General features: G+C 47.6%; 1 protein-coding gene across 6 annotated transcripts; it reads left to right on the forward strand.

Moving 5' to 3' along the window:
- Positions 1-4274: 4274 nt before the first annotated feature.
- LOC138419268 (cationic amino acid transporter 3-like) lies at positions 4275-18137 on the forward strand. 6 transcript variants are annotated; one of them, XM_069551926.1, is made up of 13 exons: positions 4275-4400; positions 6482-6668; positions 11840-12239; positions 13707-13865; positions 15214-15391; positions 15596-15708; positions 15875-16097; positions 16263-16402; positions 16504-16606; positions 16796-16992; positions 17193-17359; positions 17628-17736; positions 17893-18137. In XM_069551926.1, exons 3-13 carry the CDS (start codon positions 11867-11869, stop codon positions 18012-18014), a joined length of 1884 nt encoding a protein of 627 aa, XP_069408027.1. In that variant the 5' UTR covers positions 4275-4400; positions 6482-6668; positions 11840-11866; the 3' UTR covers positions 18015-18137. The 6 variants fall into 6 exon arrangements, with proteins under 6 accessions (XP_069408027.1, XP_069408032.1, XP_069408030.1 ...); XM_069551929.1 differs by having other exon boundaries at positions 4298-4400; positions 6529-6668; XM_069551931.1 differs by lacking the exon at positions 6482-6668 and having other exon boundaries at positions 4295-4391; positions 11837-12239.
- The last annotated feature ends 1830 nt before the right edge of the window (positions 18138-19967 follow it).

The following is a 19967-nucleotide window of genomic DNA, read 5'->3' on the forward strand; positions in this document are numbered from 1 at the left end:
ATGAAGTAGAGGCTTGTTTGTGGGAATGAACAACTGCAGTAGAGTGAAGGAGGGAGGGAGGTCAAGAAACTGAGAAACAAGTTATTAGATGAATTAAAATACAGATGGAGTAGGATGAAGTGGTTTCCTTATAACTTTTGAAACATTTCCTTGCACACAAAGGTGGTTACCTTTTTAATTTTAGTCATTTTAATTACATGTATTAATCAGAATTCTTAGCCCTTAGAAACTTTCAGTTCAGTTCAGCTCAGTCGCTCAGTCATGTCCGACTCTTTGCAACCCCATGAATTGCAGCACGCCAGGCCTCCCTGCCCATCACCAACTCCTGGAGTTCACTCAAACCTCACGTCCATCGAGTTGGTGATGCCATCCAGCCATCTCATCCTCTGTCGTCCCCTTCTCCTCCTGCCCCCAATCCCTCCCAGCATCAGAGTCTTTTCCAATGAGTCAACACTTCGCATGAGCTGTCCAAAGTATTGGAGTTTCAGCTTTAGCATAATTCCTTCCAAAGAAATCCCAGGGCTTATCTCCTTCAGAATGGACTGGTTGGATCTCCTTGCAGTCCAAGGGACTCTCAAGAGTCTACTCCAGCACCACAGTTCAAAAGCATCAATTCTTCGGCACTCAGCTTTCTTCACAGTCCAACTCTCACATCCATTCATGACCACTGGAAAAACCATAGCCTTGACTAGACGGACCTTTGTTGGCAAAGTAATGTCTCTGCTTTTGAACATGCTATCTAGGTTGGTCATAATTTTCCTTCCAAGGAGTAAGTGTCTTTTAATTTCATGGCTGCAGTCACCATCTGCAGTGATTTTGGAGCCCCCCAAAATAAAGTCTGCCACTGTTTCCAATGTTTCCCTATCTACTTCCCATAAAGTGATGGGACCAGATGCCATGATCTTCATTTTCTGAATGTTGACCTTTAAGCCAACCTTTTCGCTCTCCTCTTTCACTTTCATCAAGAGGCTCTTTAGCTCCTCTTCACTTTCTGCCATAAGGGTGGTGTCCTCTGCATATCTGAGGTTACTGATATTTCTCCCAGCAATCTTGAGTCCAGCTTGTGCTTCTTCCAGCCCAGCATTTCTCATGATGTACTCTGCATAGAAGTTAAATAAGCAAGGTGACAATATACAGCCTTGATGTACTCCTTTTCCTATTTGGAACCAGTCTGTTGTTCCATGTCCAATTCCAACCGTTGCTTCCTGACCTGCATACAGATTTCTCAAGAGGCAGGTCAGGTGGTCTGGTATTCCCATCTCTTTCAGAATTTTCCACAGTTTATTGTAATCCACACAGTTAAAAACAAAAAGTAAACAATTGTAAACTATGTTACACCAGTATTTTTAAAAATTGAATTATATTCAATTAAAAATACATAAATTTGTAGAAATTACTATCAACTTAAAAAAATTGAAGTAGCATTGATTTACAATATAACAGTAGTTTCAAATATACAGCACAGTGATTTGGTATTTTACCGATAATACTCCAGGGGAAGTTATTACAGAAAAATGGCTATAATTCCTTGTGCTCCACAACATATCCTTATTGATTATGTACTTTATATATAGTAATTTGTATCTCTTAATCCCATACTCCCACTTTGTCCCTTCCCCCTTCCCTCTCTTCACAGATTGCCACTAGTTAGTTCGGTGAAGTTAGTTAGGTGAGGCTGTTTCTATTTTGCTATATACATTCATTAGTATTATTTTCTGAGATTCCACATATAATATTACAGCATCTGTAAAAATACCAAATCACTATGGAGTGTACCTAAAAGTAATATTATAAACCAAGTCTATCTCAGTAAATCAAGAAACAATGAGTTGGACATCCACTCAGGAGGAAAAGCACCTCTGTGGGTGTGGGGGACATAGCTCCATCCGCCCAAGGAGCCCAAGGAGCCTCTTGTCCGTCTGTGCGTCAGGTCACAGGCTGACAGACCTCGCTATGGGCTGCAGAACCTGCAGAGCCAGGGAACCTGCCCGGACCCCTCTGACGGTGATGCTGCCAGTGGTGGCGGTGGTCGTGGTGATGGTGGTGGTGGGAACCCAGACACTAACCTAGAGATTCCATGCAAGGGAGGGGATTTGGAGAAGGTCAACCTTCACTAGAGGCTTCCCTCCATCGCTCAGCGGTAGAGAACCCGTCTGTCAATGCAGGAGACACAGGAGTCACGGGTTCGATCCCTGGGTTGGGAAGATCCCTTGGAGGAGGACACGGCAACCCACTCCAGGATTCTTGCCCGGAGAATCCCCATTGTCAGAGGAGACTGGTGGGCTAGGGTCCATGGGGTTGCAAAGAGTCGGACAGGACTGAAGAGACTATGCATGGGGCCTTCACTTGGGGGGAGGAGGGGAGTAGGATGCTGGCTAGAAAAAAAGGAGTCTGATGAGGCTTACGAGGCTTACGTAGACGGGGCTGATCTCCCACAGAAAAAGCTGCCCTAGTTCTGCAGACATCCCTGGGGACACCTGTTTCTCGACAGCAGCACCGGAGACCTGAGGGGGGACCCCCTTGACGAAGGAGAGGAAGGGTTTTGGTAAAGAGGTACTGTAAACTTCTTACCTTTGAAAGACAAACATTTCCAAGAGTGACTGCCCTCAACACAGGAGACTCTGGGCAAACCACACCCAGGAATCTCCCTACTGCGGGCACGGGCACGTGCTGCGCGCTAAGTCACCTCAGTCGTCCGACTCTTTGCGACCCCACGGACTGTAGCCCGCCAGGCTCCTCTGTCCGTGGGATTCTTCAGGCAGGAAAACTGAAGTGGGTTGCCATGCCCTCCTCCATGGATCTTCCCAACGCAGAGATCCAACCTGTCTCTTATCTCTCCTGCGTTGGCAGGGCGTTCCTTACCACTAGCGCCACCTGTTTGTTCCACAGGCACCCTCAGTGCCCCGAGTGCTGGACCCACACCTCCCCGGCTCTCCGGGGGCTCCTTGTGGGGCCCTCCCCCTGCAGCGTCCAAAGGAATGCAACAGACAAGAAGCCATCTCAGAAAACCGCCCCGACTCTGGGCGAGGGCGCCCGCAGACTGGAGCCCTAGCGCCACCTTCTGGGAATCCAGAGACAGGTTTCCAGGAGGCACCCTGGTGAGTTGTCAGAGCAGCTGTCTGTTTTTCTAACTCGTGTTCAACCATTTGCAACCCCATGGACTGCAGCCCGCCAGGCTTCCTCGTCCTTCACTATCACCTGGAGTTTGTTCCAATTCACATCCATTGATTGAGTCCGTGATGCCATCCAATCGTCTCATTCTCGGCCGTTCCCTTCTTTTGTCCCCAGTCTTTCCCAGCATCAGGATCTTTTCCCCTGAACTGGCTCTTTGCATACAGTGGCCAAAGTGTAAGACGAGAGAAGAGAGAAAAGATGAAGAACTTTCCCACCAGAGGGAGTGTGAAGAGTGGGGCAGGTGTACTTTCAGAAGATTTTTATGAGCTCCAATTCTTGCCTCCTCTCATACCTAGTAAAACACGGACATCACTAATGGCAACATCTGCTGTAGCCATTAAGGAGAAAACTACAATTAAAAGTCAAAATGGAGCAGCTGTGGTTCAGACAATGTGATTTCAGGCAAGTCCTTGTGTTGCTGAAAATTTGAGTTTTCTGAGCTGGGTCAGACCTGAACAGTATCTGCTGGCAGCTGGCAACTGCAAACTTACTTTTTAAAGGTCTCCTCATGTCACTAGAACATTTTTAGACCATGAAATTGCTTTGGATCACACGTCAACAAAAAGAAGAGATATGTATGGTAACCAATAGCAGCTGTTGTCTGTGTTAAAAGTGAAAGTGTTAGTCGCTCAGTCTTGTCTGACTCTTTGCAGCCCCATGGACTGTAGCCCACCAGTCTCCTCTGTCCATGGAGTTCTCCAGGCAAGAATACTGGAGTGGGTCACCATTCCCTTCTCCAGGGGATCCCTAACCCATCTTCTCAACCCAGGGATCAAACCCGGGTCTCCTGCATTGCAGGCAGTTTTTTGTTGTTGTTGTTGTTGTTTTTAACCATCTGAGCCACCAGGGAATGTGGTACCTATGTGTTAATACCACATTAAAAGTTAAAACGTACTTAGATAAAACTAGACAGTCAGCTGCCTGGCTACAAGTCTCTGCAAAGCACTAGGTCCAGACTGGGTTTCAGGCTTCTTCTCCTGAAAAGAAATGAGGTCTCCCTTGCCTATTATGAGGTTGTCACCCCTCCCACTTCTGCTATCTGGGTCGTTACACCTGCATTAACAGGAAGTGATGCTGAAAGCTCAGCCTCTCTGAACACCAGTGTGGGGTCCACCTCAGAGGCAGTTTTGTGTGGAGGAGAAAAGAACAGCGTTATTGCTTTGCCAGTCCAGGAACACAGAGCTTGCTCCTGCCATTGAAACTATGTCCCTACCTGGGTGAGTTCGGTGAGTTTTACGGCAAAGGTTCCAGGAAGGGGCTGCTGACAAGATTAGGGTGTGTGCAGGGTCTCATGCTGTCGGCCCCTAATCTTATGACTGTCTGGTCCCTTTCATCTTGCCTTAGATGGTTTCTCAGCTGCTCCCTCCATGATTCTTGTTATTCAGTCGCTCAGTCACGCTGGACGCTTTACCACCCCATGGACTGTAGCACGCCAGGCTTCCCTGTCCTTCACCAACTCCTGGAGCTTGCTCAAACTTATGTTCATCCAGTTGGTGATATCATCCAACCATCTCATCCCCTGTCGACTGCTTCTCCTCTTGCCTTCAATCTTTCCCAGCATCAGTGTCTTTTCCAATGAATCAGTTCTTCACATCAGGTGGCCAGAGTATTGGAGCTTCAGCTTCAGCATCAGTCCTTCCAATGAATCTTCAGGACTGATGTCCTTTAGAATTGACTGGTTGGATCTCCTTGCAGTCCAAGGGACTCTCAAGAGTCTTCTCCAATGCCACTTTTCAAAGGCATCAATTCTTTGGCGCTCACATCCATACATGACTACTGGACAAAAACCATAGCTTTGACTATATGGACCTTTGTTGGCAAAGTAACGTCTCTGCTTTTTGATATGCTGTCTAGGTTGGTCATAGCTTTTCTTCCAAGGAGCTTTTAATTTCATGGCTGAAGTCACCATCTGCAGTGATTTTGGGGCCCAAGAAAATAAAGTCTATCACTGTTTCCATTGTTTCCCCTGTCTATTTGCCACGAAGTGATGGGACTGAATATCATGATCTTCATTTTTTTAATGCTGAGTTTTAACCCAACTTTTTCACTCTCCTCTTTCACCTTCATCAAGAGGCTCTTTAGTTTTTCTCCTCTTTCTGCCATTAGGGTGGTGTCATCTGCAAATCTGAGATTATTGATATTTCTCCCAGCAATCTTGATTCTAGCTTGTGCTTCATCCAGCCTGGCATTTCACGTGATGTACTCTGCATAGAAGTTAAATAAGCAGGGTGACAATACACAGCCTTGATGTACTCCTTCCCCAATTTGGAACCAGTCCATTGTTCCATGTCCGGTTCTAACTGTTGCTTCTTGACCTGCATACAGGTTTCTCAGGAGGCAAGGTGGTCTGGTATTCATTCCCATCCATGGAATGGGAACACCCATTCAAGCAGTTGCTTATCATTTCTTCTGTGATTAGCAACTGCTTGAAGCTGCGCTTTGGCACTCAGGGAACGTCATGGAGGCTGGAGTCATGCCTACAAAAACACAGGGACAGAAATATGCCTCTGTGCCCAGGAGCCCCATGCAGTCCTGAGGTAGGATCTAGGTAAGCTCTAGGCTGGACATTTAGATTTAGACTCCTGTTTACATTTCCTGAGGAAAGAGACAGGCGGGCTCTAGGCTGGATATTTACAGCCAGCCTCCTGTCGGCCCTTAAAGAGGGAACTAACAGGATCAGAGTAAGAGCGGACTTTGTTCCTGTGGACACTTAAGATGACAATCACAGCAGGGCTTATCTCCATTTGATTAAAAGATCAAGAGGTCACATATTTCCCACCCTTAGGACTGGGGAGATGCTGCACATGCCCAGAAAGTCTCCTTGAAGGTTGAAAAGAAGAGGATGCCATGCCAAAATAGGTGATGCCAAGGACCCGCTCACAGGGCTCTGGACTAGAATCCATCTTGGAAAAAAGTTTCATATGCTTGTTGGTGAGGATCCTTAGGGCAGGTCAGGCGTGGAAAAAGAAACCAGATAACTGGCCAAAGGTAAACAAGTCTGGAAGAACTGTCCTTATGATTGATTTTCCTGCCTTCTATGGGGCTCCTCCTCCTGGGAGGACGCCCACACTCTTTCTCTCCAGTGTGTATCTCTGCTTCGCTTCTGTCTTAACTGAACAGTTTCTCTGTGTGCTCTCTCATCTGTTGTGCTGTGTCTCTAATAGTACACTTTGTACCTGTTTGTTTCGTTTACAATTTTTGCCTTCTTGAGAAATGCATTTTTCAGTGGGGGCAAGAGCCAGGAAAACCATGTCTCTAGCGTCTAGCCCCTGGTGGATGAGCAGCTAAACTCCTGATTTTCATCCAGGCCACTCAGGGCCGATCCCTGGGTAGAAAACTAAGAACTCGCTTCAGGTCACCCCTCATGGCCTTCTGTCTGCAAGAATGGGATTTCAAGGTCAACTGCAGGTCCAGTTCCTGGGCCAAGAACTAAGCCACCGCTCACGGCTGACTCTCCCGTCAGCATCACTGATGCTGAAACCCGGGATTTCAAGGTAAACTGCTGTTCTCCCTGAACTGCTGGTGGGAGACTTCTGGCTTTCAGTCTCTCCCGTGAGAACTCACTTGCTCTCGGTCTCTGCCTTGTTCTCTTTCCTGGATCCACAGGGCTGAATCTGGGTCCACTCAATGAAGGAGCCCTCTCCCCCTCTTCCTCCCTCCTCTCCCCCTCTTCCTCCCTCCTCTCCCCCTCTTCCTCCCTCCTCTCCCCCTCTTCCTCCCTCCTCTCCCCCTCTTCCTCCCTCCTCTCCCCCTCTTCCTCCCTCCTCTCCCCCTCTTCCTCCCTCCTCTCCCCCTCTTCCTCCCTCCTCTCCCCCTCTTCCTCCCTCCTCTCCCCCTCTTCCTCCCTCCTCTCCCCCTCTTCCTCCCTCCTCTCCCCCTCTTCCTTCTCTCTCCTTTCTCCCTGAGCTACAACCCCCAGGAGGTCTTCCACTCAAGCAGTGCTTTCTCTTTGACTTCGCAAGCAGCACGCTGGAAGCTGTAGCTCAGCACCTCCAACAAATCACTCCCTGCTACACCCACACTTTACCCCCCGGCCCCACTGTCTTTTAACGTTTCTCCCGGAGTGCCCTGCTACCGCAAACACCACATTCCTCTTTTTTTTTTCCCCGCGATTTTCTTTCCTGCATTACTCATGAAGTAAGGTGGTTGGTCTGCTCCCTCCACCCGCCACAAGCGTTAAGTCTCCTTCATGTTTACCTTAGATGCCAAACAAACAGGGCAATAGACCTAGGGTACTTCTGCTGTTTAATGTCCCACCTTATTCCGTGTCCAGGAATCCCCGAGGGGAATACTCCCAGCTCTCAGCCTCAGGTCCTGACCCCCACGGCATTCTGCTTTGCAGTCAACTCCAGTGACTCCAGCAGTCCGCCCCCGCCCCGCCAGCCCCAGGCTCTGACAGTCCACATGCTGCCGTGGACAGCCTACTGGCTATTTTGAACCATACCACAAAGCAGCAACAGATGTCACTTAAAGAGACCCCTGGTGATGGACCAGCACTGATTCAAATACCCACACGCCCCTGGACCCCTGGCACAAGGACGGGGTTGACCAGAGATGTCTGGTGGAGGATGCTCGAAATTCAGAGGACACTCTGGGTCTCCCTCAGGGGTTCCCGAGTAATGTTTCTGGGAGGCTGGGCTTCATTTCTAGGAGCGCTGTTCTTGGTTGCAGGTTGCTCAGCATGGGAGGATCCTCTTTCTAAGCCAGATGGGCTGAGAAAGGGAAAACAGATTCTGCTGTAACATGACCTGAACTTTATTCAGCTTGGGGGATGGAAAGCGACCTAGAGATTGGGGTCTCTAGATTGTAATACTATCTTACAATCAGATCTTTATCACCACAGGATTGGAAAATCAGCTGAGATAAACTCTCTTGAACTTCTAAACAGTCTTTGTCAGCCTCTCCCAACTCGCAGGGTGGGGTAACAAGCTTCCCCAAATCCTGCAGTTTCCTACTTCTTCAGATTCTTCTGATCAAACTAAGATCCCACCTCTCCAGAGGGGAAGTCCCTGCTGGGGCAACATTTTATCACCCATTTATCTGCTCCTATTTTTAGGGCCAATTTGAGCACTGGTCTAATTTTAGCTATGAAACTATGACTAGAGAAAAGAAAGATGATATTTCATTATGACATGGTGTGGCCACAATATTCTCTGCACTTCAGAGAAAATTAAGAAAAAAATCTGAAATTGGAAAAAAAAACACACTTTTTTTTTTTTTGCACGTACAGTTAGAGAAAGCCAGCTTTTACACTTTTTCTTTCAGAATTCTGACCCTGAAAAAACTCCTACTAAGAGAATGTGGCTTTCTCTCCCTGTACTTTGACACCAGGGCTCCCAGGAACACTTATAGCCCTTAATAATCTCTAATTCCTGAGACTGGATGAAAAAATGAGGACAAAGCCTTTTAAAATTTTACTCATCCCAACTGTTATTTATAAACCAGTGAGGTTTGTATCGTAATGCCTGATTCATGACTAAGTATAGAAAATGAAATTATGAGATTGCTGTCTGGATATACATGTGTGTTTACACTCTGATACCTTTGTAAAAGTGCTCCCTCTTCCAGATTTGTAGAGTGGACTTTCTAAGATTCAATTGAAATGAATTAGGTAAATAAATGTTGTTAGTAACGGTGAGCCAGTGCCAGACAGAAGTCTGGTTTTCTCTCTCTGTGAAGAGAACACAGTTTTCTTGGAACACTGCCTTTGACGACACACCATGGGAACTCCCTTGCCTTTAAGTCATTTATGTTCACTTTGGAAATCTTCCCGTTACTTTGGTTGAGTGAATAAGTATTATTTCACGATGATCTCTGAAGATTACGGCACGTGTAGGCACAGTTCATTCTGCTTCTACAAAACTCAGCTCCTTGTTGTCAGACTTTTGCCCATCCTGATGCCTTTGTACCATGGCAATGGTCTACTCTTAGGTTAGGGAAGTTAAAGTGGGTGAGCAACAGCTGTCAGCTAAAGTCACACTGATGGGAAATCCAAGATGACCATTTAGCTTTTCCCAGCTCCTTGGCAAATTTCATGGGTTAAAGCCTTTCCTGACTACCTGGCTTTGTTGCCCTCATGATGGAAAGAAAATGGTTAAAACATATGTTCCATGTGGGATATACCTTCTACAGTCTCTAGTGATCAAAGTACCCCCTTCACTGTACAGATCATACAAACCTTCCCTTAAAACCTCTGAACTTCTTGAAACTATCGCTGTCACTAATCCTCAATCATTAGGCAAGATCAACAGAGCTAATGGGAAAAAATTGGACTCAAAAAGAACAAACATTAATTACAGGAGATTAAATGAATCACTAAAGACATGTGTGTGTGCGTGCTAAGTCGCTTCAGTCCTGTCTGACTCCTTGCGACACTGTGGACTGCATGCAGCCCCCCAGGATCCTCTGTTGGTGGGATTCTCCAGGCAAGAATACTGGAGTGGGTTGCCATGCCCTCCTCCAGGGGATCTTCCTGACCCAGGGATCGAACCTGTGTCTCTTACATCTACCTGCATTGGCAGGTAGCACCACTTGGGAAGCCCCCCAAAACTGCTAAGTATGATTATAATGTTTATGACTTTTTTTCTGACATATTATTAGCTTCTAATCTGGTTTTCAGGTATTAAAAAAGCTATCCTCAAGCTGCTGATGATTTACAACATTTTGGTAACTGACATCCACAGATAAAATTAAAACATTTTTCTTTTCTCTCTGCTTGGTCCCTCCAGAAAATGAGGATCTTTGGGCTCTGAACAGTCTCATTGGGTTAAAAAGACACATGCAGGAAACTCAAGTTTGGGGCAGACCTCTGTGAGACAGAAATCTACCTAGGCAAAATCTGGTGATAGACCTTTGGCACGGCTTTCTTGGCCTTCAGGGGCCTTTTGGAAATTTTAGTCAGAGATTGCTTCTGAAGGATTACACCAGGGTCACTCTTCCCTGGTGGCTCAGATGGTAATGAATCCTCCCACAATGCGGGAGACCTGGGTTTAATCTCTGGGTCAGAAGGATCCCCTGGAGAAGAGAATGTTCACCCAGTCCAGTCTTCTTGCCTGGAGAATCCCATGGACAGAGGAGCCTGGCAGGCCACAGTCCATGGGGTCACAGAATTGGACACGACTGAACGACTAACTCTTTCACTTTTACTATGGAGGAACCTATGTGGTCATAGGTCAATGGACATAAGATCAGCTAGATGTGCTGATTCAAATCTGGGTTGACTACATATTGACTTGTCTGACTTTGCCAGAGCTGCATACCACTGTCTGTCCTCCTTTCCTGAGTGATACAGACAAACCAATTATGTCTGGGGCTTGCCTGGTGGCTCAGTGGTAAAGAAGCTGCCTGCCAATGCAGGAGATGCAGGTTCAGTCCCTGGTTATGGAAGATCCCTCAAAGTAAACGGCAACCTGCTCCCATATTCTTGCCTGGGAAGTCCCATGGACGGAGGAGCCTGGCAGGCTACAGTCCATGGGGTCGCAAAACAGTCGGTTACCACTTAGCAACTACACAACAATGACAAAACCTTGTCTGGGTAAAAGATCAAGAGGTCACGTATTTCCCATCTTTAGGGCAAGGGAGACGCTCCACATACACAGGAAGGCTTCTGCGGGCCCCAAAAGAGGGAGCGCCATCCCATAATAGGTGATGCCAAGGGCCCCTCAGGCCTCTGGGCTGGAATCCATCTTGGAAGAGAGCTGCACATATGTGTTGGGGAGGATTGTTGGGCAGGTCAGGTGTGAAAAAAGAAACCAGATAATTGGCCAAAGGTGAGCAAAGATGTGGAAGAACTGCCGGGTATGAAGGGTTTTCCTGGCTCTGTCCGGGGCTCCTTCTCGTGAGGGGAGACGCCCACACTCTCTCCCTCCAGGTGTGTGACTTGGCCTCGCTTCTGTCTTAACTAAACAGGATGCTCCCCTGTGCGCTCTCCCGCTTGTGCTGTGTCTCTAATAATACACTTCATACCTGTTTGGTTTTTTTTTTTTTTTAACAGTTTTTTCCTCCTTGAGAAATGCGGTTTTCAGTGGGGACAAGAGCCAGGGGCACCTTGTCTCTAGCCTCTAGCCCCTGGTGGATGAGAGGCTGGGATTCCTGGTTTTCATCCAGGCCTCCCAGGTCCAATTCCTGAGCAGAGAACTAAGACCTCCTTTCAACCCACTGCTTGAGGCTGTCTCTCGCTCTCTCGCTCTGAGATCAAAACCCACTCGGTTTCAGAAAATGGGAAGAGCAAATGATTTGTTAACAAACGTTTGCCCCTCTGCACAGACAAGTCTTTCAAAGACCAAAAGTTCTCCCTGGTAATAGCTCTCTTCCTGGCGTAGGCACTTAATCTAAATTATTTTGAGCCATGAAAGGAGAGGCAAAAGGCTTTCCTTCAGGCTGCAACATCTCAGCTGCCTTCAGCTGAAAAGAGTCCACAAGCCAAAGTGGCATGTTTTAGAGTGACACGTTCTCTTTCCCCTCACTTCTCTTCAGCCACCCTTCCAGTAACGCTGAAACATATTCAAGTTTTCACGCCTCAGATACCAAATCTCAGAGCTGGAGAACTTGCCCAGTGCATCCTTCCCCACTGGCTCCCATCACTCCTATGCTCTGTGGAATTGGACTCCCAGGACCCAGGCCAGGTGGACACTCTTGACGGCTTGCTGTATTGTTTTCTCAGCAGATCTGAGCCTCCTCAACTGTGCCTAGGATGCTGCGTCAGTATGTTCACCAATTTGGTCAGAAGCTGGTCCGCAGGCGGCGGCTGGGGCCCAGGGAGGCGTCTGACAGGTGCACGGCTCGTCGTCTGAGCACCCTCGACCTGATTGCCTTGGGTGTGGGCGGCACCCTAGGGAATGGCATGTACATCTTGGTTGGAGAAGTGTCTGCGTATGAGGCTGGACCAGCGATCGTCATCTGCTACTTGCTGGCCGGTCTGTCTACTCTTTTATCCGGGCTTTGCTATGCAGAGTTGGCAGCCCGGGTACCATGCTCCGGCTCTGCGTATCTCTACAGCTACATCACCACGGGTCAGCTGTGCGCCTTCATCACTGGCTGGAACCTCATCCTGTCCTATGTCATGGGTGAGACGATGGGGTGGGGAAAGGTGTGGGGCTTCAGATCAGAAACTCAGAGGAGGTACTGGAGTCTTATTAATTTGGGAAAACTTTGTTGTCAACCTTGTGGGCTGAAGTGGGTTATTGTGGCAGGAAAACCCACAAGTTCTTTCTACTTAGATCAACCCCGCTTCCTTTAAATGATGGACCAGGAGCTGAGGGAAAGGGAACTGTTGGAGGGTGGGTAAGAAGGGGGCGTGGCCCACAGGCTCATCCCTTCACCTCTTTGAAGTCTCTGCTCAGCTGCTGCCTTTGCGGGAGTTCTCTAACACCCATTTTTTTTAAATTTCTTTATTTATCGGGTCACGCCATCTTTGGTGCTGGGCATGGGCTGCTCTTCTAGTTCTGGTGTGAGGGCTGCTCATCGCCGCGGCTCCTCTTGTTATGGCACATGGGCTAAGTTGCCCTGGGACATGCAGAATCTTTCTGGATCAGGGATCAAACCCTGCATGTCCCCTGCATTAGCAGGCGAATTCTTAACCACTGCACCACCAGAGAAATCCTGCAACTCAGTTTAAAATTTTACCCTCAGGACTTCCCTGGTGGTCCAGTGGCTAAGGCTCCGAGCTCACAAAGCAGGGGGCCCAGGTTCAATCCCTGGTCAGGGAACTATATCCCACGGGCCACAGAGTTTGCATGCAGCAACTAAGACCCGGTACAGCTAAATAAATATATATTTTTTAAAACAGGGGGACTTTCCTGGTGGTCCAGTGTTTAAGAATCTGCCTGCCAATGCAGGTGACACGGGTTCAGTCCCTGATGCAAGAAGATTCCACATGCCGTGGGGTCACTAAGCTTATGTGCCACAGCCACTGAGCCCACACGGCCTAGAGCCCATGCTTCACAAGAAGAGAAGCCACAACAATGAGAAGCCCATGCCCTGCAACTAGGGAGCAGCCCCCACTCCCTGCATCTAGAGAAAAGCCCGCGTGCAGCAGTGAAGACCCAGTGCGGCCAAGAGTAAATGAATCGATAAACAAAATCTTTAAAAAATAAAGAAAAGGAAATAAACTTTCACCCTCATCTTCCAACCTTCATTTTTTAATTAATTAATTTTAATTGGAGGCTGATTACTTTACAATATTGTAGTGATTTTTGCCCTACATTCTTCCAACCTTCTTGATCCCACCTTCCAGTTATATTTTTTCTGGCCTCACGTTAATCTCCTGCTAACGTATTAAATGGACAGACGAGCCTGGCTGGCTGCAGTCCAAGGGGTCGCAAAGAGTGGGACATGACTGAGTGACTAAACACAGCACACAGCAATATATTAAATAGTTGAGCTATTTTGTGAATCATCTGGGTCTACGCTCTTCGGTCTATGCATAGAAACTTCTTGAGCTTAAGTGATTTGTTGGCTTCTTTCCCCCATGCTTCCCATGACATGGCAGGAGTTCAGTTCACGTCTGTTGATGAACGTTTCTTCCTCTGCAGGCACCGCCTGTGTGTCCAGGGCCTGGAGCACCGCCTTTGACAGCCTGATTGGGAACCACATCTCTCAGGCGTTCCAGGGAACTTTCTCTCTGAACGTGCCCTACTTCCAGGCCACATATGCAGACTTTTTTGCACTGGGCCTGGTGTTGCTTCTTACAGGTGAGACACGGTTCAGTGATGGAACGGGCAGAGTAGAGTATGGAAGAGGAGAGCTGGGGTGCAGAAGGCTAGGGGCTCCAGAATGGTGGGCCAATTAAGCCTGGAATGAAGTGTCTGGGACAAGAGGGACAGGAAGGCAAGACAGACATAGACCATGGTTTTCCACCCTTGGCACTATTGACATTCTGCGTAAAATCATTCTTTGGTGTGTGTGTGGGGAGTACTGCCCTTTTCATTGTAGGTTTTATTTTGAATCACTGTAAAATATTGAGTAGCACTCCTGGTTTTTCCAGGGGTAAAACAGTCAGTAGCTCAGTCAGTAAAGAATCTGCCTGTAGTGCAGGAGACCCAGGTTCGATCCCTGGGTCAGGAAGATCCCCTGGAGAAGGAAATGGCAACCCACTCCAGTATTCTTGCCTGGAGAATTCCATGGATAGAGGAGCCTGGCGGGCCACAGTCCATAGGGTCAAAAGAGTCAGACACGATTCGCGACTAAACCACCACCACCCTGGTTTGTACTCACTACAAAATAGTGAAGCCCACCTCCTGAATTACAGCAATCAGAATGTCTCCAGACTTTACCAAGAGTCTCTTGAGAGATAAAAATCCCCCCCACCTGATAATCATTTACTTAGACTTAGAAGTTTCTTCCGTGTACTGAGACTGAAGATGTTTGAGAGGAAATTCACACAAAATTAAACTTTTTCCTTTTTTACTGTATCACCCCAGATTTATTGGGATATAATTGAGATTGCAATATTATATAATTTTAAGATATGCAAAGTGTGATTTGATCGATTGGTTTATTGTGAGATGGTTGCCACAGTAAGAAATTAACCATCTTCAAAGCGGACAATTCAGTGGCACTGAGTACCTTCAAGACCCTGGTTCAATTCCTGGGTCAGGAAGATGCACTGGAGAAGGGATAGGCTACCCGCTCCAGTATTCTTGGGCTTCCCTTGTGGCTCAGCTGGTAAAGAATCCACCCACAATGTGGGAGACCTGGGTTTGATCCCTGGGTTGGGAAGATGCCCCTGGAGAAGGGAAAGGCTGCCCACTCCAGTATTCTGTCCTGGAGAATTAATTCCATGCACTAAGTCCATGGGGTCGCAAAGAGTCAGACACGACTGAGCGACTTTCACTTTCACCTTCACACTGTTGTACAACCATTTCCTGCTTCTAGTTCCAAATGTTTTCATCGCAAGAAAAGGGAAACCTGTACACACCGAGCGATCACTGTCTACCTTCCACTCACCCGCAAACACCAGCCTCTGACAACCACTCGTCTGTTCTCTGTCTCTGTGGATTTAGTTATTTTGGATGTCTCTTATTCCATCTTCCTCCACAGGACTACTGTTTCTGGGAGCTCGTGGGTCGACCCTGGTTAACAAAGTGTTCACTGGCGTGAACCTTTTGGTTCTCAGCTTCACCATCCTCTCTGGCTTCATTAAGGGAGACCTGCACAACTGGAAGCTCACGGAAGAGGACTACAGATTAGCTACATCTGGATCCAGTGACGCCTATAGGTCAGGACGGTGCTCTTGGTCACAGTAATGCCTATGTGTTTGATGCAGAGCTGGGAATAAGCTGAGGACTAACGACTTCGGGGCTGACGGATCTAGATGATACGAATCCTGGGGCCCAGGGCTTGCGAAGTTAACTGAGGAGCCCAGTGGACTCCTGTGAACACACCTCACCCACGTTCTTTCTTGCTCCTTCTCTCAACACAGCTTGGGCCCTCTGGGTTCTGGAGGGTTTCTGCCTTTTGGCTTTGAAGGGATTCTCCAGGGAGCAGCAACGTGCGTCTATGCCTTTGTTGGCTTTGACGTCATTGTTACTACAGGTAACACGGTCGCTGGGTGTCTTACTGAGGGTCTGGGCAGATTGGGCTGCCCTTGGGCGCAGGGGTTGGGAGAAGGTTAGACTGTGTTTGGAGGTGCAAGGGGAAATCGGATTCTGTGCTTTCATTCCAGTGTGTGTACTGACCCTGTACTCCACTCATCTTGCAGGGAAAGAGGCCCAAGATCCTCGTCGCTCCATCCCCTTGGGCATCGTGATCACTATCTTTATCGGCTTTTTGGCGTATTTTGGTGTCTCAGCGGCACTCACCCTCATGGTGCCCTACTACCAAATTCAACCCCAGAGCCCCTTGCTGCAGGCTTTCCTCCATGTCGGGTGGAACCCTGCCCGATATGTCGTGGCTGTTGGCACCCTCTGTGCTCTTACATCCAGGTCAGTGTCACAGGGTTTTAATCCACCCTCTGTGGGATTATCACGGATCATAGTCCTTGGATTGAGAAACAACAAGAAAAGACATCTGACCCCAGGAAGACAGGGAACAGAAGCTCTGACCTCTCCTGCTTCTCCACATCCTCACGTTTCCATTTCCTGTCCCAGCCTCCTGGGAACCATGTTCACCATGCCTCGGTTGATCTACGCAATGGCAGAGGATGGTCTCCTTTTCCGGGGACTTGCCCAACTCCATGGCCGCAGAGGAACCCCCATCTGGGCCATCTTGGTTTCTGGAATGCTTGCAGGTATATAAACAAAATCCACTCCGTCTTTGATCAATTTTCTTGACTTGTATGTATCTACAGTCTCACTCTCTTCTCCCACCTTGTTTGTGCCCTGATTTTAGCGGTCTTGGCTCTACTCTTGGAGCTGATCGATCTTGTGTACCTTGTGTCAATTGGGACCCTGCTTGCTTACTCCCTGGTGGCCTTTTCAGTCCTTGTCCTCAGGTAAGACTTCTCTACACCTTGGCTGGGGGTCTTTGACTCACGGGGATTGATGCAAAGGTTATTCTCTTCTTCCTTCCTGCTACCTTCTAAATGTCCTGCTATCATTATGTTGGGAAATGACGGATTAGTCTGGGTAATGTTGGATGAGTAGGGGCTACCATTAATACTGCCTTGATATTTCTAATGCAGGTATCAACCAGAACAGAATCTCAGCAAGAATGAGAATATAGATGATGAAATTGATATTTCACAATGGGAAGCAAGTCCTTGGGAACCTGCATCAGAAGAAGGAACGTCAAGGACTCTAAAGACTCTGTGGTTCCCTACCGATACCACCCCCACTCTGAAATCTGGCCACATTGTCTATGGATGTGCCTCCCTGCTTGGTGAGCAGTGGGACTTCTCTTTGGCTGTATTCTGGAATTGACAGCATGGAGAAGGCAGTGTGTTTTGAGCAATTGAGGAGGAGTCTTGGAGATACAGTGGCCCTTCCTGATGTGGGCAGCATGGGGGGGAGGCTGTGACCCGAGGTCCTGGCGTCTTTGGCTTCTGGAGTCCAGCCTGTTCTCCACCTTGACCCTTGCAGTTCTCCTGCTGACCATCCTGAGCCTGGTCCTGGCCCGGTGGTCCAGCCAGGTGTTCTCTGGAGACCCCGTGCTCACAACAGTGGCTGTGCTGCTGCTGCTGCTCATCACTGGGGTCACGGTCATCATCTGGAGGCAGCCCCAGGACCCCACTGCTCTTCACTTCAAGGTAGGTGACCTCATGTGCCCACAGTGTCCACCTTGAGTGAAGGAGGTCTGCGTGCTTTGAGGTCTAAGTGTCCTTCACTGGACCAGGAATGACAGGGTTGCTAAAACCACTGGACTCTTCCCTGATCCACACTCAGTGCTTTACGTACTCAATGTCAGTAGGCACTGAACACACAGCCTGAGTGGAATGGGAGTCTTCTGACACACGGGTTCAGTCTCCCTCTCAGACATCTGGGGTATGTCCAGGGATGAGCTGACTCTGCCCACAGGTGCCTGCTCTGCCTGTCCTCCCGCTGGTGAGCATCTTTGTGAACATCTACTTGTTGATGCAGATGAACACTGGGACCTGGGTCCTATTTGGCGTCTGGATGGCGGTTGGTAAGTGCCTTCCCTGGAAAATGAGTGACTGAACCCAAGTGTCTTCCTACTACCTCTCCCAGAAACTGTGTCAGACAGCATAATAGGAGGGCTAATGGGATTTTAAAGTGAGGAGAGCACCGACTTTTCTTTCTCATCATCTCATTTCCCTCCTAGGATTTGCCATATACTTGGGATATGGGATCCGACACAGCCTGGAGGAGAACAATGATCAACAGTTACCAGCCTCCACCTCCCAAATGCTGGACCAAAACATGCCCAATAATGAATCAGGTTAACCATAAGAAACGGATACTGTTATGGGGAGGGAGGTGGGAGGGCGGTTCATGTTTGGGAACGCATGTAAGAATTAAAGATTTTAAAATTAAAAAAATTAAAAAAGAAAGAAAGAAAGAAAGAAATGGATACTGTGTGGAATCCTTTCACGCACTGGAGGTATCTTCCCATTCAAGGGTGGCTTTGAGCCTGTATGGAGTCTGAAGTTGAAATGTAGTGACAGCCGTGTACTTATTGCCACCAGATAGAATGACGTTACTGTTGAATAATTTTTAAGTAAACTTTCAAAACATAATATGTATACAGAAAAGCACACGATTCATAAGTGGGCAGCAAGATCAATTTTCACAAAGAAAGTACAACTATTAATTATTAACTAAAAGTGAAAGTGATGCTTAAGAGACGCTTACTCCTTGGAAGAAAAGTTATGACCAACCCAGACAGCATATTGAAAAGCAGAGACATTACTTTGCCAACAAAGGTCCATCTAGTCAAGGCTATGGTTTTTCCTGTGGTCATGTATGGATGTGAGGGTTGGACTGTGAAGAAAGCTGAGCACCGAAGAATTGATGCTTTTGAACTGTGGTGTTGGAGAAGACTCTTGAGAGTCACTTGGACTGCAAGGAGATCCAATCAGTCCATTCTGAAGGAGATCAGCCCTGGGATTTCTTTGGAAGGAATGATGCTAAAGCTGAAACTCCAGTTCTTTGGCCACCTCATTGGAAGAGTTGACTCATTGGAAAAGGCTCTGATGCTGGGAGGGACTGGGGGCAGGAGGAGAAGGGGACGGCAGAGGATGAGATGGCTGCATGGCATCTCTGACTCGATGGACACAAGTTTGGGTGAACTCCAGGAGTTGGTGATGGACAGGGAGGCCTGGCGTGCTGTGATTCATGGGGTCGCCAAGAGTCGGACACGACTGAGCGACTGAACTGAACTGAACTGAAAAGTGAAAATGAAGTCTCTCAGTCCTGTCTGACTCTGCGATTTTCCAGGCAAGAATACTGGAGTGGGTTGCCATTTCCTTCTCCAGGAGATCTTCCCAACCCAGGGCGTGAACCCGCATTGTAGGCAGACGCTTTACCATCTGAGCCATCAGGGAAGTCCTAACTATTAGATAAAGGGAGTAATAAAACATCAACGGGCATATAAGAGGCGCCTTCTTATGCCTATTTCCAGTGAAACACAGAGAGTGTGACCTGGAAAAAAATACAGGCAACCATACTTTGTGTCTAGAGTTGTGGGAATGACCAACTAGAATAGAGTGAAATGTCTGAAATACCATGTGTTCAGTTATAGGAGGTGAGACACATAATCAAATAATCGCATGTATATGCAATGTTTTATGTGCCCCAAGAGGGATAAAATTTTCTTTAGCAGATGTTATCACACTGAATGTACAGTATTTATATGGGGAAAAAAATTTTGCTCAACTAATTAAAATAGAAAATTGGACTTTAAAGCCATGTCTGATCTATGAGTGGCACATACTATATCATGTTGCAGGAGAAAGTAAATACAGAGAGAAATTGGGGAGAGAAGAGAGAAGGCGGGGAGGTGGTGAAGGGGCTCCCTGCATTGGATCTCACTTTCAAATGAAAATCATGAAGTGATGGATGTAGGTGGGCATCCCATGGAAAGCTGTGAAGGATTTTTTAAATGATTATTCTTGGTGTAGATCGGCTAGGAGGATAAAACAGTTGCTTGAAGCAGGGCAGGAGACAAAGCAAATCATTAACAGGTTATTCTGCTAATATTCAAGAAAATTAGAGATACCAAGGGAACATTTCATGCAAAGATGGGCTCAAAAAAGGACAGAAATGGTATGGACTGAACAGAAGCAGAAAATATTAAGAAGAGGTGGCAAGAATACACAGAAGAACTGTACAAAAAAGATCTTTATGACCCAGATAATCATGATGGTGTGATCACTTACCTAGAGTCAGACATCCTTG

The sequence above is a fragment of the Ovis canadensis genome, chromosome 14 (assembly GCF_042477335.2).
Source record: "Ovis canadensis isolate MfBH-ARS-UI-01 breed Bighorn chromosome 14, ARS-UI_OviCan_v2, whole genome shotgun sequence".
NCBI lineage: Eukaryota > Metazoa > Chordata > Mammalia > Artiodactyla > Bovidae > Ovis > Ovis canadensis.